The 18736-nt window shown below is 43.6% G+C and overlaps 1 protein-coding gene across 1 annotated transcript in view; it reads left to right on the forward strand.

Annotated features, from left to right (window-relative positions):
* Positions 1–1282: 1282 nt before the first annotated feature.
* PTCHD1 (patched domain containing 1) overlaps positions 1283–18736 on the forward strand; it is a 50189-nt gene continuing 32735 nt past the window's right edge. The window contains exon 1 of the mRNA XM_063085109.1: positions 1283–1633. Coding sequence (XP_062941179.1) covers positions 1283–1633 — 351 coding nt within the window. The remainder of the gene's footprint in view (positions 1634–18736) is intronic.

Raw genomic sequence — 18736 nt, forward strand, 5'->3', positions numbered from 1 at the left:
GAGGGAGAGAAGGGGGTTAATGACACTGACTCCCTGACCAGCCTTTCTCAAACACTCTACTCCAGCAGGGGCGCCCGCGCCAGCCCCGCCGCACCAGGTCCCCCAGACCTGCCGGTGACGACAGAGGGAGGAGGAGGAGGAGGAGAAGGAGGAGGAGGCAGGGCTGAGAGTCGGGCGCCCCGAAGCCCTGGCAACGGACGGTTCCACCGACTGACCGTCATTATCAGCACTTTTATTACTGGGAAACTGGGTAGGGAGGTTGGGGACGTGCAGCAGAACTGTCCAGCCCCAATCCACTCTGGAGCGACCCTGAATTAGGGCGAGAGAGAAAGATTCTCCACGGACACCTTTTTGGGTGGACGTGCTCCAGATGCACACCCGGACCCCGTGGTCCCGCTGAAGCTGCAGTGTTGGGGGTATTTTAAATGGTTCTTACTTGGGAGGAGGCGAGATTTCCACGTTCGAGCGTCTTCGCTCCCCACCCCCTCTCAGCACCAGCCAGTGCGCGCCACCACCTGAGCCTGGCGAGAGCCAGGGCGCACGCAGTCTTCAGCCTGCTCCTTTCCGCCTCTGGGGAGACTCGGCTCTGAGCGGGTCCGCCCGACGCCCCCCAGGGACAACTCTTTACTTTTTGTTTGGAAAATCGGGGCCATTTCTTTATTTATCTGTGGGTCTCCCAGGAGGAGAGTAGGGGAGGGGAGGGCGAGCGCGGCGGACCAGGCCGGGGGAGGGGAGCACTGAGAGGGGAGGGAACTGGGTGTAGCCTGGAATTCTCCGTCCTCGTGTTCCTGGGCTGGCGCGCAGAGTCTCCGGGCTATAGCGCCACCGCCGCTCCCCGCGCCACCCGGTCGTTGGCCTTGGGGGTCGGGTGAGTGGGGTCATGACGCGCCGCGGGGGCTGCCCCGGGCCCCGCCCGCGCTGAGAGGGGACGCGGCCGAGCCGCGTGGAGCCCCCCGGGCGGGGAGGCGGCGGGGGGTGGGGAGGGCGCACGGGCTAGGGCGGGGTGGGGGCGGCGCGGAGGCCGCCAGGCTGGGGGGCTCTCCGGGCGGGCGCGGCCGAGGGCAAGGGGGCGTGTCTCCAGCCCGAGGGGACCCTCCCGAGGCGCGGCGCGGGACTCCCCGATGGTGGTGCCGCAGCTCCGGGAGAGCTCAGGGTCTCGCCTCCGCCGCCGCCGCCGCCGCCGCCGCGGGCGCCACCACCGCCGCCGCCGCCGCCGCCGCCGCCGCCCGAGCCCGCGCCGAGCGTGCGCCTCGCCCTCCTCCCGCGCCCGCTCTGCTCTAGGATGCTGCGGCAGGTTCTGCACAGGGGCTTGAGGACGTGTTTCTCCCGGCTTGGCCACTTCATTGCCAGTCACCCGGTCTTCTTCGCCTCGGCGCCGGTGCTCATCTCCATCCTGCTCGGCGCCAGCTTCAGCCGCTACCAGGTCGAGGAGAGCGTGGAGCACCTGCTGGCGCCCCAGCACAGCCTGGCCAAGATTGAGCGCAACCTCGTCAACAGCCTCTTCCCGGTCAACCGCTCCAAGCACCGGCTCTACTCGGACCTGCAGACCCCCGGGCGCTACGGCCGGGTCATCGTCACCTCCTTCCAGAAAGCCAACATGCTGGACCAGCATCACACAGACCTGATCTTAAAGGTGAGAGGGGGGCGGGTGCAGGCAACCTCCGCCGGCGCGGCTGCAGCGGCCGGCCGGGCTCTGCGCCGGGGTCCCGGTGCAGAGAGCACCCGCCTTTCCTATACCAGGCGGCTGCCGCAGGGGCACCCCTGCACCGCGCGCCCCTGAGCGGCCGCCCCAAGTCTCCCAGCCTCCTGGGCAGGGAGCGTCCGGGTCCGGGCCCGGCCCTGCCCGCGCCGCCTCCGCCGCCAGCCCGCAGCTGCTGCAACAGTTGGGGCGGCGGTGGCCACGGTGCTACGGGGCGCTTGTTTTGGTCGCAGTGGGTTTGGGGGCGGGGAAGCTTTGGGGTAACTGGGCCAGAAAGGAGCAAAATGAGAGAAGAAATTCTAGAAAGTCCTGCTACTTGAGAACAAAATACTATGCTTGGAGGGGATGCAGAGACACTCCTCCCCGTCCCCCAATTTTTCTCCCTTCCTCTGGCCCCTAGAGTGTTTGAGGAAAGGCTGCTGGGGGGAGGGGGCTTGGGAGGAGGCAGAGCAATGTGAAGTGGGAGGGTTAGGCAAATGCCTCCCACCCGCCACAAACAAGTGTGGTCCCTGGTGAGGACCGGGGGGCTACCTTGCTGACCTCTTCCCCCGAAGCGAGGTCGCCATCTCTGCCTTCTGGGGTAGGGAACGATGTTTGTAATGTTTGTAATTCGCAGTTAGTTCACCTTTCACAGTAGCTCCTCTCCTCTGAAATGCTAAAACTAAACTTCTTTGGGAAAAAGAGGGAACTGGTTGATCCACTTTGATTTGGGTGCATTTGAGCATAGGGGTGGGGGGCAGAGCCAGAAGGATAAGGTCAGAAGCCAAGCTGTGTGGCCCTGAGAAGAGCACAGGAAACCGAGAAGCTGGTTAGAGGGGGACATTCACAGAAACCGGTTGTACCATCAGCCCGAAGTGGGAATTTGATGGAAAAAGTGAGGTTAATGGTGGTAACTTTCCGGGAAGTTCCCAAGCAGAGGAGTAAGGACTAGAGATGGAAAAGTGGATACCGCGGGAGGGGAAAGCAAAAATAGGTGAGAATGTTCCATGTGAATCCCTGGTGGAGATTGTGGGGCTTGTTTACTTAAGGTTCTCCTCCAGGGAGGGAAGACGAGAACCAGTCCCAACTGGGACCCCCCGGGTGCGAAGGGATGAAAGGTGCTGGTTTTCTGTGGGTCTCCGGTCCAGATCTGGACCAGAGGCTGGTCGGATACCTAGGCGACTTGTTCCAAGGGGAGCCTGCCAGGGAACCTGGTGAACTCTCCTCCTCTTCTCCTCTACACATAGCAGTTTATCCCTAGAGACAAGCTTATTTTCCTCTTTTATTTTTCTCTATTTTTTCTGTTCCTCTATTTGTTGACATGTTATCAATTGGCAATGAGCAATGAGGGAAATCTGACTAAGGGCTCAATGGAATTAGGACCTTCCCACACTGAGTGGCTCATATTTTTAATGGCACAAAAATCATACATTCACTCATCACAGAACCTTAGTAGTGTTAGCTCTGAGATGTTTGCTTTTCTCACGATTATACTTCCAAGATCGAAATGTTGTGTTTTTTTTTTTTTTCTTTTTCTCAATACTTTGGTGAACATATTTTGACACACAGATAAATACTGCTGCAAATGCTTTTCCAAGAAAACATGTAGTAAATTCATCATGGGCTTAAGAGAACGATTTAGCCAGTTCTAACAGTTGGAAATGCACCATCTTTTGAAAGATGATGTCCTAAGTGATGTTTCTCTTTGTTTTGGGTGTGTGTGTGTGTGTGTGTGTGTGTGTGTGTGTGTGTGTGTGTGTGTGTGTGTGTGTGTGTGTGTGTGTGTGTGTGTGTGTGTGATGTTTCCCATCTTTTGAAAGATGATGTCCTAAGTGATGTTTCTCTTTGTTTTTGGCGTGTGTGTGTGTGTGTGTGTGTGTGTGTGTGTGTGTGTGTGTGTGTGTGTGAGATGTTTCCACTGGCTTTGTTTCCCTAACAAACCATTACGCCACTGTGACGGGCAGTCACCAGTTACATTCACTCTCAAGGTTAATGAGACATCAACAGGCACATCAGATCTTTTTTCAACTGGATTCTTTCTCCCCTATTTGATTTTGATCAGTTCAGGACAGAAAACAGTGTTATAAAAGAAGATTAGGACTGGAGAGCAGGAGGCTGGTTTTGCCTGCATGTCTAAAGGGCAACTTTAAAGGACAGTGCTGGAGTCAGTGGATTGTTTTAAGAAATGGCATGGTTTTTCATGTTCTAGGTGTCTGAGTAAAATAAAAACCAAGCCTAATAGTGATCAGAACTCATTTCTAGCTTATGATCTCTGGTCAAGTGAGTTCATACAGCTTATAAGAAGCCAAACCTATGAAACCGAGAGAATTGCCTGCGACTTTAATTTATATATCCATTTCTTTTCTCCATTCAACCCCTAATTTTGATAGGTTGGAGATGGGGGACAGGAAAATGGACCTTCAGTAGTCATGGTAATGTAAAATGTGGGAGTGAGCACACCATTTCTTTCTTTTTTTTTTTTTTTTTTTCCATTTATAGACATGATGACTTGTCCTTTACAAAAGGTGTTAGGAGTGAAAGAGCCACTGTTACTGCCATTACTAGTGTTATTCTGATACTCCCTTACTGGCATCAAGGACAGCACTAACAGTTAACACTGTACACGCACCAAAGAGTACCTGCCTGTTTTATGGCATCACATTTGAAGTGCAGCGTAGTGGACAGCGTGTCACGTAGCAGGGTTCGAGGCTTTCTCAGACCCCACTGCAAAACTAGAGGCAGTAACTTGTAGAGCTGTGTAGTGTGCTGCTTCAGGCATGAAGAATAGACCTGTCCTTGTATGTTTTGGAGTTTGGTGTTGTACCTATTCAACAAAGGATATCCTTCTTGGGATATTAGTCCCAAGACTGGGAGGGTATGATGATTAAAAAATGAAAAACCAGGTTGACTTTTTTTTTAATGCAATTGAGAGTATCATAGAAGAAAACATCTAAGTTTGAAATGGAGAAACTTTTCCAAATTTGCACAAGTGATATGATTACTATGCTCTGACTCTGTAACAGAATTTGACCCCAAACTGTGAGGAGGTGGCTCTCCCTAGCAATGGTTTCCTCTGAAGGCTACAGGGCAGAGATGTAATTTTGGGCAAACGTGGGTAGGACCTGGTGGTGCTGGTAAGGTTTCAACCATTAATTTCTAAACCTCTTTAAATAAATGTTGATCTCAAAAGTCTTCATTTCACTAGAAAATTAAATTAAGCTCATTATATATTTTAACAGAAAATCTATGATGTTCAACTCAGAGCAAATTTCAAAGTAGGGCCTCACAAGCTTTTATGGATATGTTTCTTTGTGATCACCTAAAATGAGTGTAAGAAGGTCTTGTTGATAATTGATCTGGGCTGTGACCAAGACAATACTTGATTTATTCCAGAATCATTCGTGTAGAGCAAAACCAGAGTTTAACCCAGTCCTTGTGATAATCATATCACCTTTACAGCACTTTATAGGTTATAAACAGGACAGTATGTTTAAATACAGTAAACCTGGAAAAGTGCTGTTATACCATTTTACAGATGAGAAAATTGCTCCTTGGAAGTTAATTGACCTGTCCATGGAAAAAAAAGATAAGGACAGAGCCAGGACTGGGATCCAGGGTTTTAGACTCCAAGTCCAGTGCTCTTTTCATTATAATTTACTGTCTCTCATATAATAAACTATTTGAATGATTTAAAAATATGTTTTTATTATCTAGATGCAGTATACTTGACCAAAGTCTTACATCCCATCCCACACCATTGTTCTAACAGTGGTAATTGGATCATAAGGACATCTTTTTGACTGACTCTGTCTGGTGTCAATTAAAATAGACATATAGAAACTCAAAATGCCCAAAGCAAAGCATAAGATATTTGTAATTAGCAATATACAAAGTCAAAAAGATAGAAAATTTTACTGGAACAATCTCTGTATGATTGAACGTAGCTGTTTCCTTTTTGAGTGCTGGTCATTGGCAGAGTCCAGGTGGGTCCAACTCTAGTGCCTCGCACTGGCACACAGTAGCTACTCAATAAAATACTTGTTGGATGGACCTTCCCTAATTTACTCAGACATTTATGTAATGAGTAAGGAAATTTCCATAGAAACTACTTTGAAATGTATTTTCAAAATGACATTTTTATTTCTGTAACTTTACAGGCAGTTTCTAGGCTTCTCTTTTTTCTAAGATACGATTCTTCCTTACTTGATAACCGCTGCAGGCATATCAAAGCATATTTCAGTTTTAAAATTTGGTGGAGACATTTCCTTTATACAATGCCCTCTTATTCAGAGGAACCTCATAGGATGTTTTATTCCAAACTAAGGAGAAGACACATCCTAACAAAACAAACATTCTCCCATTTACTAGGGAATCTCATTTTGTTCAAATATCAAGTTTTTGTTTTATTGAAACCTTTTATGTTTAAATACATTAAACAGAACTAAGTTGCAAACAAGGTTAATGGAATTTAACATGGAGTTATTTGATTCAGGCTTTCCAAGAATGGCAGCATAACTGCCAGCTCAGGGTCACAGAGACCCAGTAGCTGGATCAAGATCCCAGTTTTTCCAAATACTCTCTCAACACTTTCAATCATTATGGTAATCACCACCACTTTTTGCTCTACCAGTCTAAGGATCAGCAAATTCCAGCCTATTTTTGAGCTTAGAATGAGTTTTTGCATTTTTAAAAGATTTTAAATGAAACAAAACAAAAACAAAGACTATGCAGCAGAGACTGTATGTGGCTCACAAAGCCTAAAATATTTACTATCTGGTTCTTTACATAAAAAGTTCCTACATTGTATTCCAAAATTCCATTACCGGAGCAATTTCAGGAAGCTAATACTGTTAAAATAACCTGTAAGGTGGTAGTTCTCATTAATAGTTCTCAAGAGTGACTATACCCCCCAGGGGACATTTGGCAATGCCTTAAGACATTTTTGGTTGTCACAACTGGGGGGGGTGGGGGTGGAAGCTCATGGGCTGCTGGCATGTAGTGGATGGAGGCCAGGGTGCTACTAAACATCCTATAATGTACAGCATAGCCTTTACAACAAAGATTTATCTGACCCCAAATGTCAACAGTGCCAAAGTGGAGAAGTCTTCCACCTTATGTGTTTCTTTTGTTTTTGTTAGGACTTTTTTTCATACATTGATTATGTAAAATGAAAAAATGCCAAAGAGAAGTTCACATCCAAAAATCTAATAGAACTTTGACTGTGGACAAATATTAGGACCTCTGAGGAAATGCTCTCTAGAGCAGTTGGGCAGAGACCAGATTTTCCAGTATAATCTCTCCCAAGATGCAGTTATCCTACAATTCTGTCCCTTATGGTCTAAATTCTGCCTGATGTAGAGGAACCCAAAAAACCGCACTCAGTCTAAGTGCTTGTATGGCAAAGCTGCTGATTTGCCACTGGCCTTTGAGACTTGTCAATTAGTAGAGTGCTCATTGTTGGCACGCCTGAAGCCTCACTCCATAGCAGTTGCCCACTTAGGCTGGGCTTCTTCTGACCATGTGTAAGATCCCACTGTGAATAGTGACCTGCCGAGGAGGCAGGAGACAGTGCTTTGTTGTCTATTCCAGCTGCTCTGCTCTTCTCAGCATAAAATGACAATAGAAGAGCTTGCATCCAAGGAACATGGAATCAAAGAACCATGGATTTGGAAGGCACCTTAAAGGTCATCTTCCCAGACGCTGACACTAAAATCTGCTCTTAGCATCTCAGGGTGCTTTGTGTGGTGACAGGTGCTATGATGCTTTGGGCACTCCTGTCCCTTTTGTGAGTTATCCAAGTGGCAGATACTCTTAGAAAAGGTTGAGCCCAGGGTAACATTTCTGCATTTGCTGGGCCAGTCAAATGCCTTTTACACTTTATTTTTACACTAGGGGAAAATTAAGGTGAGATTGAGATGACTTTTCACTCTCCTTACATTTCATAGCATGTATATCCAAATAATCTAAGTACAGTTTCCTTCTAGGGGTGTCTGACTTTTAAGCACATTTCATTTGTGTGACTAGTATCTCAAATTCCCACCCCACTTTCTCATTTAGATTTGGGGAGCAATTGTTTACTTCCCCAGGCAGGTAAGCATTTGGGAACAAATGGGTCAAACTGATCATTGAAACTGAAATTGAAATATAAAGCCATAGTGTGAGAGGAAGCCCACCTTTTTATTGACTCATGATATCTTGAAAGATGACATACTAGAGTTAGAGAAGGATGATTATTTTTTAAATGAACACAAAAACTGAACCTCTTGGGATTCACCAGACCTACAAACCTCACAGAACAGCTGAGCATTTAACTGGAAACTCCTATGATAAATAACAGAGGGAGAAGTAAGTTAACAGAAGTTATTTTTCTACCTGAGAGGTTGCAGCATCCCTTGGCACAGGAGCTAGGGAAATGTAAGATGGTGGTGAGCTGATCAACTTTGACTTTGTGGGATGTGCCATCTGGTACCTGACTTTGGGGCTCAGTGTGAGCCCCAAGTGATACTTGAGATAGGCTTAAAGCAGACCTTTGAAGTCACCTGCCTGGTAGCACATCACAGCAAGCAAGCCTGTCTGCAGCACTGCCGGTGTCTCTGCCACATACCCGGAAGGCCACAGAACTACCGAGGAATCCTGCCAGACTGATTTAATGACCAGCAGGGGAGGTGAGTAATCTCTAACCTTTAAAAGACAGGGGGGAAAAAAGGAAATCAACACCAGTTGTTATTTTATATGGGAAGCGCTGAATAATATGTCGTGCCTTCACCTTCAGAATTTATATTTTAAACAAAAGGAGACAATGAGGGAATAGAGAAGCTATTTTTATCTTCTTGCTCTCTAAGAAATCCTATTGAGAATATTGTTTCTGGTATTTTAAGAGATCCCCACTGTTAGGTCTTCCACTTTAGGTTTAACTCCTGGGCTCCAAGTACAGTGGAGATGAGCATTTATTTGAGTGCAAGCAGTTATCTTGGAAGGTGATATCAGAAAAGGCTGATAGGGGAGTGGGGAAGTAAACATAGAGAATAGCAAAGCTAATCAGGGGAGTATTATCAAGCAAGCATCCACAGTGGGCAACTGAACTCAGTCTCACTGGGGAACAGTGGGAGCTCGTATGTCTGAGAAATCCCAGGAGTGGGTGATGAAGCTGGATACTTATTCTCCAATTCCAGCCATCATTGGTTAATCCAGCTGCATATGGGGGCATTAAATCTCTGGTTATTTCCATATGCTGTATTTGTCGCTACAACCAGAATTTTTTTTTTAAAAAAAGCCTCAGGCACAGAGCTACAGGTTTTTACAGTAAGCCACCTTGGCATGTAGAGGAGAGTGTGAGCTGAGAGGATGGGTGGGACCCCAAGAGCATCTGCCCTAAGGGCCTTACACCCATTCGGAATTATACATCTTGGCATTTGGGGCCCAGGCCCTCAGGGATATCCATCCCTTCATTCAACAAGACGGTCATGAGCCCATCTCCATGAAGCTTACAGTTAAGATTAATCCAGCATAGCTGTTTAGTTATTCTTGAGTTTGACAAATGCCACTGGATGCTGGTAAAGATGATTCCAAACAGGGCCTAGACACCACCAGGACATATGATTTTATAGGCCTCTGCATTTGAGTGGCATGTATCCAGCCACTCTTTCCTTAATGAATATACGGAAGTCTGCAGGCCCCCATCTCATAGCCCCCATCTTCACACATCTACTTTTGTTATTCTCCTCCCTAGGATGATGCCCTCCCTCCTTCCTTTAAGATCCAACTCACATGCCTCCTACTTTATGAGGCTTTCTCAGATTCATGGCTTCTTCTCTCCCTTAAGTCTATCTGGCTTTCATTCATATCCACATTCTTTAATGCTTAACGGTAGACCATTATATAATTTGCTGTGTTGTCATGTGATAGTTTTTCTTGAGCAAGATCATAAACTCTTTAAGGGCAGGAACAATGTCTGATACTACCAAATCTTTCCTAGAGCCTAGCATAAGGTGGAGTGTGCAGCAGATACTTAATACATTGTTGCTGGCTGGTGGCTTATAGGATGGGAAGTGTGCTTTCCGTCCCTATCAATTTATTTTGGTCAGATATGGTTTTGTCTGGTAGCATGACCATGAGATTTCTTTAGCTCTGTCTTCATTTTTCATCCTCAACAAGTCTTGGTTTCAAACTTGATAAGCATTCATTCTGCTTCCAGATCTGCTAATATTTACTTTATATGAGGAGAAATTCTTAGAAAACCAAATACCTGACCACCTCCTCTGGTTCAAGTACAGTTTTGGTAGGTGTAAACTTGACCAACTCAGTCTCCATTCAGTGGTTCATTCCCATGTGGGAGAGTGAAGCACTTTGCATTTTCCAGCAAGTACCCTGGAAGTCAGCTCTGCATGCTACACACACCCTTATTGCTTGAAGTAAAGTCTCAAAACATTGGCCAAACTCATACTCAAATGTAAACATGAAACACTTTTAAAAAATCAAGGACAGGTGGTTTTCCCAACCATAGCATCAGTGTTCAAGAGCTCACCATTGAGATGTTACTTAGCCCCACTCTTCTTAAGAGTGAGCACAGGAAAACAGAAAGAGTTGTTCTAAGAGGTGAACTTAAAAAACAATGATGCTGGTATGAAATCAGCATAGCTCTGTAAGTTTTTCATGAAAACACTAGAACTGCTGATTTTTCAGCATTGAAGGTGGAGATACCTTTGCCCATTCTACCATGAGGCTCTCCTGCTGTCACTAATACCATGGCTTTGTCATTCCTTCTAATTGTCTCAAGAAAAAAATGCATCTCTACTATAGGGCTATCATTATAAGTGCTCAAAAAATCTTTGTGATATTTAGTACCTTAATTTTGTGAGGTTTGAGTTGTCAGCTTTTGTTTTTGTTCTTGTTGTGGGATAGCATCCAGGCAAGTGGTCAATATTGAGTAAAGCTTGGCTGTTCTCAGACTTTTTAACACACATACACATCACCTGGGAATCGTGTTAAAATAAAGATTCTGATTCAGTGGGTCTGGGGTGGGACCTTAAAGTCTTTATTTCTAACAAGCTTTTCAGTAGCTGATACACTTTGAATAGTAAGGCTCAAATTTAGCTATTGTGAACAAAACACTGGATTTGGAGTCAGGAAAGCCATGCTCAAGTCTCAGTTCTCCTAAGTATGTGACTTTGAGCAAGTCACCTAACCTCCCTGAGAAGTAGATTCCTCATTTGTATCACCTTCACCCAATTAAGATAAGGATACAATGAGATAAGGTACACGAAGGCACTGTGTAACCATAGCCTTCTGTAAGTTGTGTTATCATGATTACTATTTGCTTTGAAAATGACAGTTATTTCCTCACATGTGGCAACTCTTTCAGATCCATTATTGCCTGTTGAATAAATACACATGTAGGCTTTTTTTTTTCTTTGATCCAACAGGCAATAATGGGTGTTCAATCTACATTCTCAATACTCAGATTGGCAATTTGTTGGTTTTTAATGACTCCATCTGAGTCATTACAGACAATTGGATTCATCCTACTGCTGAGCATGCAGCTCCTCCTCCTGCAGAAAGTTCTTAGACAGGCAGAGCTGTCAGTATGGATGGGCACATTGCATTTTAGCTCATCAAGGTGGTTTCTCCAAGCTCAGAACCTCATCTTCATGCTTGACAGGGCTTTGCACACAAAGGGAGCCTTCACTTCCTGCCCAGGGAAGTGCCCTTGGAATGAAAATCCCTAGGAAGTTGTGGGCTGTGGTCTCAAGGTTCTCTTCATCACTCCTCACAGCACAGCGCGCCAAAACGGGATTCTCCAGCAATTTAGGTGAGAGTGTTGATAATTCTCCTCTCTCACTTAATTTACATGGCGACAGTGTTTCCCTGGGAAATCTTGCCCACTCAAAGGGAAGAGTGTCGTCAGAATTGCCAGAAATCAGGAGAACCAGGCAAAGCGATAATTGTAAAGCCCCTGGAAACTGAAATGTGAAATGTTGCTGACTGGGGATTTTGATCATTTAGGTCAGTGCACGTCCCCACCCACCCTTTTCAAAATTTCATTTTATAGGGTCCTAAAAGAAATCTATAATTATTTAGGCTTCAAATCAAATTCACCAAAGAAGATTCCTCTGCCTACCTAGTTTTCTATGCTTAATCTCTTTAAACAAAACTAACCTCAGTGTAAGTGAGTGTTAGCAGTGCTTCTCAAATTCAAATGTGCTTCCTAATTCCCTGGGAATTTCTGTGAACATGCAGATTCTGATTCCATACATCTGATACAGCAGGCCTGAGATTATGCACTTCTTCCAATCTCCCAAGGGTGCCGATGGTACTGGTCTGTGGACCACACTTTGAGTAGAGCCCTGGATTATCGAACTTGAGGAAGCTTGCTGAACCTTTCTGTATCCTGATTAATTACTCAGTGCTATTTAATTGCCTCTATACGTGAAAGCAGTGGTTATCCAACTTGAGCAGATAGCCCCTGGAGAAGTTGCCCAAACACAGACTGGGCTCCACCCCCAGAGTTTGAGTCAGTGGATCTGGGGTAGCGCATGAGAATTTGCATTTCTAACAAGTTCCGAAGGTGATGCTTTTCCTCATGGTCCAGGAACCACACTTTGAGAGCTACTGCTGTAAAGCATCTTAGGAATTAGCTGCTAGGACTAATTCCAAAAATGCAGTCTCTCCCTGTAAAAGCTGGCCAACAGATACAAGCAGGGTGCAAAAGTTATTTGTTCAGCAGTTAATTCTGAATGATGTTGTAATAGCTATTGTGCAAAGGGTACTACATAAATCTGAATATTTGAAGTCTGCAGTGTAAGGCAGGCTTGTTGGACAGAGGTGCCTACTCTACCACGTGTCTCCAGGGGCAAGGGCTCAGGAAAAAGGGACTGAGTAGAAGAAAGGACACCCTGAGATGGAAGAAAAGAAATAACCTGCCTCCCCACCACACATACACTTACACACACACACACACACACACACACACACACACACACACACACACACTCTGTGGATGTTGTTGCGACCATCACCACATACCTAATTGCCAAAGCCTTCTTTCTTCCAGAGACTTCCCACACGGGGTCACCTGTCATTTGCCTTTGCAGAAACTTCCTTTAAAGCAAACCAGAAGGCGCAGCAGGCACAAATAGGAGCTACATGCTGTGATTCTGAGACGGGGCCCTAGCTCTGTGGTTGTGTTAAAGAAAAAAATTACTCATAACACCTGTTAAACAATAGTAAGACAATGGGGAATCATTGAAATATGTATAGGGACTACTCCAATGGGGTGCTGCAGTAGGGAAGAGAGATCGGGCTCACCTCTGAATAGAAAAAGGAAAAGTAAGAAGTTATAGCCAAGGAGCCAGGTGGGATCAGTGGATGGAAAATTACTAAGAGGAAACATCAGGGGTTAGTGGGGATTCGGGCTAAACTGATCTGATAGGATCTTGCTGAAGGCAGGCCATTGTGATCACATATCACCTGGGGGGATGGTGAGAGGTGAGGAATTTGGTCAGCTATCTAGATTAATCAGATACAGAGTGTGGGGGAATCTGGCTAAACAAACTTAGCAGGATTCTTGCTAAAATTGGGTGATGCAAAGACAAACAAGGAAGTTTAAAAGTGGAGGCCTAGTTGAGAAGATGGTTCAGAGGAGCCTGACTAGAGTTTGGTCAAGGAGAGAGTATTTGTCAGTTGCCAGAGGTAAGGGGTCCACAGGAAGGGTCCTGGCAGCTAATGATCAGTCTCAACTACTGTTTGATGTCAGTGTTGTTGGAGAGAGGTGAAGGAGACTGCAGCTGAAGTTCACTAAGTACCACTTTTGGCACAGTGTAATAAACATTACAACCCCAAAGTTATGTGTTTGAGGCTGTGAACTATTAATGTGTCCTTGATCAAGTTATTTAACCTCTCTGGGGGAGAGTCTCAGTTTTCTCACCTTTAAAATGGGATCAACAATATTATCATTGCAAAGTCTGTCCAGTCTTCTCTGTAACAAAGGTGTACTCTCCAGGGGAATGGACTTGTCAGAGCACAATTCTGAAACTTTGTCCTAGGCTCCTCCACACTGCAGCCCCCTTCAGCCTTCCTGTCTTACCTAAGGGTGGGGAGGGGGAAGTCAACAGTGGTTAGAGATTCAAGAAGATAGATTTGGAGTACTGCAGTCAAGGAAGGAAATAGAGGATGAGTAGGACTATACTACTGGAGAAATACTTGTGAAGGCCACAACCTTGAGGCACAGACCCACTAAAATACTGAGATTTCATTGGAAGATTATATAGCATTTTCCCTTCCCACACTTTACCACCACATCAGCAGGGCTCTAGTATAATAACGGTGGATTACAGCTGAAAGAACAACACTACACAGACTCTCTCTGAGGAGGAGTGTATAAGGAAGCCCAAAGTCAACAGGAGAGACAAAAACAAGGACAACAGACAAACTTGAAGCTTCTGGTATCTATAGCTACAACAAACATTAAATACATCCCAACTCCTAGATTAAAATAATTCCTTACTGTAATGGCCTATTTACCTCAGTTCCAATTAACTGATATAACATGTCCAACATTGGGAAGAAATTATAAGACATGCAAAAAGAAAAGAAATATATAGTCTAAAGAGACAAAGGAAGCATCAGAATCAGACTCAGATATGACATAGATGTTAGAATTATTAGACAGGGAATTTAAAATAACTACAATTAATATGTTAAGGGCTGTAGTAGAAAAAGTAGACAACATCAAGAACAGATTGGTAATGTAAGCAGAGAGATGGAAGCACTCAGGATGAATCAAAAGGAAATGCTAGAGATAGAAAACACTGTAACAGAATGAAAAATGGCTTTGATGGACTCATCAGTAGACTTTAACACAGCCAAGGAAAGAATCGGTGAGCTTGAATACAGGGCAAAGAAACTTCACAAACACAAAGAGTTAAAATAGTAAAAAAAAAAAAAAAAAAAAAAAAAAATCCAATAACTGTGGGACAGTATCAAAAGGTATAACATATGAGGGTACTTCAAAAAGTTTATGTAAAGATCTGTATTATCTCTTTTTTGTTGTTGTTTTTCTTTTATTTTTGTTTTATTTTATATCCATGTATTATCTCTTAATTTTGTTTCTCCACAAAGTTTTTTTAAATCCCCTTGTACACATAATTAGAATACCAGAAAGAAAAGAGAGAATGAAGTAGAAGACATATTTGAAGTAATAATAGCCAAAAACTTCCCAAAATTAATTGCAGACACCAAACCACAGATCCACATAGTTCAGAGAATACCAAGAAGGGTAAGTACTCATAAAACCACACTTAGGTGTATCATATTCAAACTAGAGAAAACCAAAGATATAAATAAAATCTTGAAAGAAGCTAGAGGGGGTAAAATACATACGAGTATAGAAGAACAAGGAAAAGAATTACATTAGGTTTATCAGAAAAATACACAAGCAAGAAGAGAATGGAGTGAAATTTTTAAAGTGTTGAAAGGGAAAAACCCACCAACCTAAAATTCTGTATCCAACAAAATTATGCTTGAAAGTGAAGAAGATATAAAGGTTTTCTCAGACAAAAACTGAGAGAATTCATTTCTATCAGACCTTCCCTGCAAGAAATAATAAAAGAAGTTGTCTGGACAGAAGTAAAATGATATAGGTCAGAAATTTGGCTCTACATAAAGAAGAGTATTAGAAAAGCAATAAATGAGGGTTAATTTTTTTCACTTTTACTTTTAATTAATCTAAAAGATAACTTCATTTAAAGCAATAATAGCAAGAATGTATTGGATGATTATAACATATAGGTAAGCGAAATGGATGGCAGTCATGTCACAAGGGATGTGAGAGAGGAATTGGGAATACTCTGTTGTAACATAAATGCACTACATGTGAAGCAGAATGGTATTATTTGAAGGTGAATTTAGATTAGGTATAGATGTATATTGTAAGTGCTAGAACAACCACTAAAAAATTTTTTAAAGAAATATAATCATCAATTATACTGAGAAGATAAAATGCTTAATTAAAATCAGAGAAGGCAGAAAAAGAGGGGGGGAGAAACAAAGAACAAATGCAATAGAGAAGTCACAACCATCATAGATAGTAATGAAACTATATTAATAATCACTTTAAATGTTAATGGTATAAATACACTAAGTAAAAGGCAGTGACTTTCAGAGTTGATTACCAAAAAATCAAGACCCACCTCTATATTGTCTACAAGAAACCCACTTTAAATATAAGGGCATACTTTAAAAGTAAAGGGATGGAAAAAGATATATCATGCTACTACTAATCAAAAGAAAACTGGAGTAGCTATATTAATTTCAGACAAAGCTAAGTTCAAAACAAGGAAAATTATCAGGAATAAAGAGGGGCATTATATAATAATAAAGGGATTAATTCTTCCAAGAAGATACAACAATCCTAAATATGTATGCACCTAACAACTGAGCATCAAAATATGTGAGTCAAGAACTGAAAGAAATGAGAGGAGACATAGACAGATCTAATATAGTTGGAGATTTCAACATCCTTCTGTCAGTAGTTGATAGAATAAGCAGGCAGAAAATAAGTAAAGGATATAGATGGCCTGAACAGAGTAAAGGCCAGGATGTTTACTACTCTGGGAAGAGTCATGATCCAACTTTTTATAAAGATGGCTCTCAAAGAATTATAGAGGTTAAATTGGAGAAGCAAGACATTGGAGATAGGGAGACCCCCCCCCAAAACTAGCGAGCTTTTACAAGTCTGTAAGCAAGAGGATTGGAATAGAATAGCTGTAGAAGGAGAAGGAAGGAGATAGATTAGACCACCATTTTCCACACTGTGTTCTGGGAAAGTTTCCTTAGGTGCTGAAAAAAACTGGGCTATATGGCCAAGTAACTTTGGCAAACAATACATGCGGTATCCCTATATCAGATCCCTGTATTGAATGCACATCATCATATTAAAGGCTCTAAAAGGTTCCTCTAGAACTAAACCTATTTAACTCTGTCCAGTTTAACATTTCTCAAATTTATTTGATATGAATACTTTTTACTTTTTGATGACCCCTTTTAACATCCCAAGGAACTAATGTGCTTCAGAACATACACTAAAAATACTAGACCAAAAATAGGGAGATGGAATCAATAGAACTTGAGGATCACTGGATCTGGGAGTAAACTAAGGAGGAAGAGTGATGTTGGCTTAAAAGTTTCCCACCTGGGTGAGTAGAAAGAGGATGATGCTGTTAACCATAACAGGAAACAGGTGGAAGAACAAATTTGGAGGAAAAGATTCAGCTGTTGGATATATACAAGTTGAAATACTGCCATAGTATGTATTTGCAAATCTTCAGGAGGCAGATGGAAATTCATATCTGGAGTTTGGAAGAGAGGTGAGGTGTTGATGTGAATTGGAGATTGGTCAATGTAAAGGTGACAAGTCAAACCATGAGGGTGGAATCCATTGCCTACAAAGAACTTATTCTAATGTGACAAGATCAGAAGTTCCAGAGACAGAGTCTTGAGTAATACCAAATTTACAAATAGGCAATGATGGGCTAGGGCTTAGAGACCCTTCAAATCCATTGTACAGACTGGGTCACAGACTCCTCACGTGCCAGGCTGGGTCACCAGACCCCTCACGTGCTAGGCTGGGTCACAGACCCCTCACATACAGGTCGTGAGCTAGGTAATTGGGAAAGATCTCGGGAGCCATTGACAGAGTTGACAGGTTCACTCCAACACAAGCTCAGACCTTAATCCTCAGCTTCCCCAGCAGTAGCAGCTTACAGCAGCCTTCAGCAGCAGCAGCAGCAGCAGTGGCCTCCCAGGGCCTCCCAGTGGCCCTGGCCACAACAGCTTGCAGCAACAGCCTCCAGCAGCAGTAGTGGCCTCTCCATGGCCCCCCAGGGGTGTCCTGGGGACATATAGCACTGTGGATCACAGCCACTCATCCTTTATACTTAAGTCCAATAACCCAGGACACCTGGGTGCCCATGTACTTCTACATCAGACAATAACCAAGGAATATCTGGACGCACATGCACAGTTATTTACATCAAATGCTTGGCAAGATTCTGAACAGCCAAGGGATCCTGACCATTCATTTTCACTTTCCCTGTAGGCAAAGATAGAGATACTCGGTTAGAAGGTATTGAGAAGGCTAGGTCGAGAGGTAGGAGGAGAGGAGAGAGTCTAGTCATGAAATTCATCACGGGAAAGAGGGAAGGGATTTTGTCAAACCACAGATATTTATTGAGCAACTTTCTTTGCCAGGCAAATAGTAGGGGATGCAGAGAGAAGAAACCATGTGCATGCCTTAATAGATCTTGCTAGATTCTCGTAAAAATCCCAACATGGTTATGCGTCTCAGATATTAAGTACTCCTTTGACCTTGTATTATTGACTTAACTGTGCATATCTGCTGAGAGTTTAAGAAGATGAGGATTGAAAAGTAGCCATTGGATTTATCTTCTTAGAAGTCATTGTTGAGTTTTTGGTTGAGTGCTGGGATAAAGTCTAGACTGGAGTGGTTTCAGAAGTGAGTAGGAGGTGAGGAAATGAAGTTAGCAACATGAATTACTCTTTGAAGTGTAATTGGAGACAACAAATGTAAAGGGCTCCTTAAAAAGGGGGAGATGTTACAAAAGTTGGAAGGGACATGGGGTTAATGAAGCCTTTTTTTTTTAATCATGGGAGTGACATGACCATATTTCAAAGCTCATGGGAAGAAATTAGTACAAAATGTTTGAGGATGTGGAAGAAGAGGAGATAAACTCTACTACGAAGAAGGAAAGCCAAAACCCAATGAAAGAATTGACGTTAGAGAGAAGGAGGATTGTGGCCTTGATTTTTCACAGAAGGGAGGATGGGAGCAGATGTAGGTATTTTTATGGATTTGGTGGCAGCAAAGTGAAGGTAATTCCCATCTGATGGCTTGGGTTTTCTCTGCAAGATAGAAAACAAGGTCAGCAGCTGAAAATGAGTCTTGTCAAGTGCTAAAGAAAGAGAACACTCTAATATCTGTGGGCTTGGCCACAAATTGACAAGGGAATGAGAAGAGACTAAGTAGTAATATGAAAGCAATCT

The sequence above is a fragment of the Cynocephalus volans genome, chromosome X, assembly GCF_027409185.1.
Source record: "Cynocephalus volans isolate mCynVol1 chromosome X, mCynVol1.pri, whole genome shotgun sequence".
Lineage (NCBI taxonomy): Eukaryota > Metazoa > Chordata > Mammalia > Dermoptera > Cynocephalidae > Cynocephalus > Cynocephalus volans.